The 6,007-nt window shown below is 42.0% G+C and overlaps 1 protein-coding gene across 4 annotated transcripts in view; it reads left to right on the plus strand.

Moving 5' to 3' along the window:
- VLDLR (very low density lipoprotein receptor) overlaps nucleotides 1-5,670 on the plus strand; it is a 31,240-nt gene extending 25,570 nt beyond the window's left edge. For 2 of the 4 annotated variants that reach the window (XM_070480408.1, XM_070480411.1), the window contains 7 exons: nucleotides 47-186; nucleotides 520-661; nucleotides 1,507-1,653; nucleotides 2,530-2,613; nucleotides 2,995-3,075; nucleotides 3,924-4,093; nucleotides 5,005-5,670. In XM_070480408.1, the coding sequence (XP_070336509.1) occupies nucleotides 47-186; nucleotides 520-661; nucleotides 1,507-1,653; nucleotides 2,530-2,613; nucleotides 2,995-3,075; nucleotides 3,924-4,093; nucleotides 5,005-5,040 (800 nt within the window). In that variant the 3' untranslated portion in view covers nucleotides 5,041-5,670. The remainder of the gene's footprint in view (nucleotides 1-46; nucleotides 187-519; nucleotides 662-1,506; nucleotides 1,654-2,529; nucleotides 2,614-2,994; nucleotides 3,076-3,923; nucleotides 4,094-5,004) is intronic. The other 2 variants (XM_070480409.1, XM_070480412.1) reach the window with 1 other exon arrangement.
- Nucleotides 5,671-6,007: the final 337 nt, after the last annotated feature.

Raw genomic sequence — 6,007 nt, forward strand, 5'->3', positions numbered from 1 at the left:
ATGGAAGCAGACCAGTTCTGACTTCTGACCATTCTTTCCCTACCAGACCTTATAAAGGGCCGCCTCTATTGGCTGGATTCCAAATTGCACATGTTATCCAGTGTGGACTTGAACGGCCAAGATCGCAGGATAGTCCTGAAGTCTCTGGAATTCCTAGCTCATCCCCTGGCACTCACAATATTTGAGGTAAGATGTGTGTCTCACATTTAAGCATATACCTCGGAGTTACTGTAACAGCTTGGAGAGAAAGAATAGGGGAAGGAGGGAAGGATGGAGGGGCATGACTTAAGAAACCTAAACCTAAACCTGGGCCATCACCTAAAACCTGGGCAATCAACACACTGATTCCTCAGAGCATTTTAAGAACCTGAACTTGCTTCTCTTAGAGTTTTACATCTGACGTCCCAACCTAGCCTTAAATAAATTTGATCCATTAAATTGGCAGTAAATAATAATGATTTTAGAGACTGACTCATGTTGATCCTACATGTACATACTAATTTGGGGGTTCTGTTTTAGGATCGTGTCTACTGGATAGATGGGGAAAATGAAGCAGTCTATGGTGCAAATAAATTCACTGGCTCGGAGCTGGCCACTCTAGTTAACAACCTTAATGATGCCCAGGACATCATTGTCTATCACGAACTTGTACAACCATCAGGTATCGTGGGGAAGCAGAGCCCCTCTGGCTACTTTCAGGGCAGCAGCCTGGCACAGTGCCCTCTGGGTATCAGCAGCTCCCTAGCAACTCAACTTGCTCCACAATGGAAATTTCCCCCCACTGGACCCTCCCTCCAACCCTTCAGACCTGGTGCTCAGTATAGTCTGACTTACAGGTCAAAGAGCTTCAGAACTTCAGCTTTTAGCTTCCCTCCCAACTGTCAGCCTCCTGACTTTTATATCAATCCCTTCCATCTCCCTTGGCATTCATTCCTTCTTGCTCCAACTATTGAACTAAGCCTCCAAAGTAGCTTTTATGCCATCACCTTTCCCTCTCTCTCCACCATGACACCTCTTGTATGGAATTGTATAGATGCTGAAACACATCTGGTCATGTGGTCTCCTGCTCAGAATACATGACTGGTTCTATCGAAATGAAACCTCTAGGCCTCCCCGTGGCTGGGTTCCTCCCATTCTATGGGAGTGAGACAAAGCCAGAAGAGCATGCCTCCTCTCCTTCCTCTGAGCCTTTGCTGTAAGCTTTGGACCGATAATGAAGCCAGGTCTGCTCACTCACCTCCTTTCCCCACCTCCTCCCTCCACACATCTGTGTACAGTGTAACTCTTTTCCTGCTTCCAAGAAGTTTCTCTGACTGTGTGTCCTTAGAGCATGCTGCCTGTATTCCTACTATTTATCCTTCATAAGTATTGTCTTAACTTTAGGGGTTGACAGAGCAATCCTTAGAGACAAGGACTTGAAGACATTGTCTTCAGCATCTAGAACCAAGCTTTATGTATAGCAGGCACTGGAAGACCCATTTTGAAAAGACTTTTCTTCCTGAATAGGTAAAAACTGGTGTGAAGAAGATGTGGAGAATGGAGGATGTGAATACCTCTGCCTGCCAGCCCCACAGATTAATGACCACTCTCCAAAATACACCTGTTCCTGTCCCAATGGATACAATCTAGAGGACAATGGTCGAGAGTGCCAAAGTAAGGCTTTTTCCTTTTCAACCATAAGCAGGACCTACAACAGGCAATAGGATAAAACACTAGCTATAAAAACTAGCCTGGATTTTAAGAATTCTGTTTTAACTCACTCTTGGAATAAATTAGAGAACATATCTGCTACCATTGCACACCAAGAGTTCATGTCATTCCTTGAGGATGGACTTCCAACTCACATAAGATGAGTTTATAGGTGATTTGTACCAAATAATCCCATAACAGCACTGACCCAGCCAACTTGCAGATTCTTAAAGTCTTAACATTGTCCTCCAGAGAAAAAGGTCTGAAATGAGGCTTAAAGAATGCCAGGGTTCCAGAAAAACTTCTGGCCACAGTGGGTGACATTATCTTAAATTCATACTTAAATGAAACTTACATCTTGGTCTCCTGTTCTTAGCTTTTGACTAAGTGGCAAATTAAAACTTGCATGTTGTAAATTAGGATCTCATAATGTGAGGTTTTTATTAGCATGATGCTGAGTCCCTGCAGGGACAAGCTCAGTTTACTGAGAAAGCAATTACAAAACAATTTGACAGTGAGACTAGTATGCCTGGTAATATGGTTTTCAGAGCATTTCTTGCAACTTCCAGGAGCCTGGGACTTTGCTTAGGTCATTAAGTGTGGCTGTATATCTTTTTGAATTGTCAAATTCCCAGTGCTTACAGTTCTGCCCAAAGACTTGTGTATCTGTGGTTTTGCTGAGGTTTCCCTTAGTTTTGACACATCCACCATGCAACTCGGTTCAGCAGTGGTTTGTCGATTTCCCAGTGTTAAAATAACCCACCGCATGGCTTGTCTGGACTAAAGAGCTAGGCACTCTGGAACCTTGGCATTAACCAGGTTCTTGGTTTTATAATTCAGGTACTGCAACTACTGTGAATTACAATGAGACAAAAGATACCAACACAGCAGAAATTTCTCCAACTAGTGGACTAGTTCCTGGAGGTATTGGGTTCAGTACTGCAAACGGTTAATCTCAACTAACAGCCACACTCTTTGTACCTGTCCCTTACATCATTAATGCAGCCTTTAACTCCTCATTCTGCCCCTAATTGGTAACCTGTATTTAAACTCCAAAGACTTAGAACCTGCAGCCCTTAGCCTGACCTGACTTAGTAAGACATCTGTGAGAGAGCTGTTTGTGAAATGGCTATTATAACATGAGACTCACAAATACTTCTAGACCAGTAGTTCTTGGAATACAATTGGAGTAGATACAGAGCAGCAGTGGTGGATGCAAGAGGGCATGAGGCTCTCTACCAGGTGGGTGAATTTCTAAGTCTGAATTCAGATCCTTCTAAACTGATTCCCTTTATTCCCCTCTAGGGATCAATGTGACCACAGCAGTATCGGAGGTCAGTGTTCCCCCTAAAGGGACTTCTGCTGCCTGGGCCATCCTTCCCCTCTGTAAGTACATTCCCCACACATCTGGATCCAAGGAACTTCATAGATACTGGATGGCTGTTTCTAGTTCATCCAGAGATGCCCCCTCCCGTAGCTCCTTGTACTGTCACAGCACTCCGGACACTGAAGCACCCTTGCCCCTTCCCCAAGCTGCATGCTCATTTAAGAGTCCATCACCTTGTCTACAGTGGTGTCCTTAGCACTGCAGCTGGCAGGCATGAATGTGCAGTTGTTATGTACAAGGTGCTCACTGCTTTCTACTTCAGAGTTGTTTGTCTGGCTTTATCCCTTTTCATAATAAGTCCCTTCCAGTGAAGAGCACTTTTCTGTTCCCCTTCGAAATATGTATAATGCTTCATACAGAGAAGATACATGAGTTCTCAAAATGATTTCTTGAGGAGTTATAGAAGGTACATTAAAAATAGTTAAGCCTTTTCAAGCCCAGGGAGAAGAACCTCTAACACTATCTAGGGCATGTGAAGTGTAAGGTAATATGCTACAGTGGTCTCTTTATCCTAAGTTATGGGATTCCAAGCTTAGCTAACTCACCAGGAGGACCATCTGAAGAACTCTCCAGAAGCTTCTGAAATTTGAACTCGGTCAGCCTGGGGAGGAGCCAAGGACTCCACAACCGCCCAGGAGCTAATATGCATCAGAGTCTACAGAACAACACAACCTCTGGTCCGAACTTGTTTTAAGCTCCCACACCATTTGTATTCTAGTTTCTAGTCATCCCAGCTTCCTAAAACATGAAGATTTTATTAATGTTAGCAATCATGGATTCTTTAGCATCCTCCCTTTTTGTGTTTTGAGACCAGACCTTGCTTAGTCACCTTCTAACTCTTTTTCAGTGCTCTTAGCAATGGCAGCAGTAGGTGGCTACTTGATGTGGCGGAATTGGCAACATAAGAACATGAAAAGCATGAACTTTGACAATCCTGTGTACTTGAAGACCACTGAAGAGGACCTATCAATAGACATTGGTAGACACAGTGCTTCTGTTGGACACACGTACCCAGCAGTAAGTCAGCTCAGTGTCTTTATGTACATGACTTGCAGTCAGACGTTTTAGAAAGGAGGCCACGACACAAGCTATGATTCCCTGGGCTGGCAACAGCCATTAGAACCATGGAGTCCCCAAATATTGGGTTGGTCAAAATGCTTTTTTGGGTTTTTCATAAGCTATTATCAAAACACCCAAACAAACTTTTTGGTCAACCCGGTACTTCATCTACTCCCTGAAGATTAGACAGTCTGGCCTGTTAGAATTTAAGTCAGTTGACAAATGTCTGCCCTGAACAGAATGACAAGTCAACTTAAGGACATCATTGTACAATTTAAGATATTTTGGGTTATGGAAGCTACATGTAAATATTAGCATGAACCAAGATCTCCTTTTTGAACTTAAAGCAGGTGCCTATAGGGTGGTTGCCTTAAAGTCAGTGTATTGAGCAAGGTTCATTTAGCCAAAATGACCCAATGCTTGCAAATCACCTATCCCACTTCATAGAGCTATCTTTCCTTTCAACACTGGAGTCAGTCACTTGATCTTCAGTTGAAACCAACATGGAGTGTTTAGCCTTCACTTTTGGAACAGTCTGAACAAAACAAGTGCAGAGCTCTGGTGAAGCAAGAGTGGTGGTCAGTTCATGCCACATGTGTGTCTTTTCACATTTTTATCCACAATCTAAGGTCATTCAGGAGAATAGGCAGAATCAGTCACGCTATTTTCTCTCTCTACCCAATAAATATAGTTGAATTCAAGTTAAAATGCATTAGTGATGCAACTCAGTACAGTTTGGGGTCTGGCTTCCCTTCTGGGCACCTTTGGTGTCTGAATGAACAGCTCAAAAACAAGGTTTGCTTTAGAAAATGAACTTGCTACCAACAAGGGAATCACCAAACTCACTCCATGCTTTTTCTGCTCCACAGATATCAGTTGTAAGCACAGACGATGATCTAGCCTGACTTCTGAGACAAGTCACGACCTTTGAGGTCTGAACCAGTGAAACCCCCCACTTCAGAATGGTAACCAAGCCAGCAGCTGAAGCCTCTTTCTTCCTCCCATCTGGAAGAACATCAAGATATCTTTGCGTGGATCAAGCTTGTATACTTAATCATTTTTATATTACTTTTGTAAATATTCCCATCCACATTCTTCTTCAGTTTTGGATGTGGTTACCAAAAGTATCTGTAACCCTTGAATTTCTAGACAGTATTGCCACCTCTGGCCAAATATGCACTTTCCCTCGAAAGCCATATTCCAGCAACGAAACTTGTGCTATAGTGTATACCACCTGTACATACATTGTATAGGCCATCTGTAAATATCCCAGAGAACAATCACTATTCTTAAGCACTTTGAAAATATTTCTATGTAAATTATTGTAAACTTTTTCAATGGTTGGGACAATGGCAATAGGATAAAACGGGTTACTAAGGTGAAATTGCCAAAAAAAAATTTGTAAACTAATTTTGTACGTATGAATGAAATCTTTGACCTCAATGGAGGTTTGCAAAGACTAAGTGTTCAAACTACTGTACATTTTTTTTTTCAAGTGCTAAAAAAAAAAAATTAAACCAAGCAGCTTAACCATGGTTTGTGCCTATTCCTCTGGGATGAATTTCCGTAAACAGCCTGAGTAGTATCAGGTGTTCTAACTAAATATGTGAGCTCTAGATCTTGATATTGTATGATGAAGCCTATAATATGGCTTGTTTCTCTTACAACTAAGTACTTAATACTTGCCTCCCCAAATATTTCTTATTTGGTAAAAGAAGCTAGTTTAGCCAGTACCTACAACCCTTTGAGGAAATTTCCTACTCCAATTAGTTTCCTGATCCAGTAACATATGTTAAAGATTTCTATTAATTCTCCTTTCTGTACTTGTCTCAGATTTCCATGTCCTAAAATTATGTATCATTCAAGGAAAAG

Source organism: Odocoileus virginianus, chromosome 18 (genome assembly GCF_023699985.2).
Source record: "Odocoileus virginianus isolate 20LAN1187 ecotype Illinois chromosome 18, Ovbor_1.2, whole genome shotgun sequence".
NCBI classification, from domain to species: Eukaryota; Metazoa; Chordata; class Mammalia; order Artiodactyla; family Cervidae; genus Odocoileus; species Odocoileus virginianus.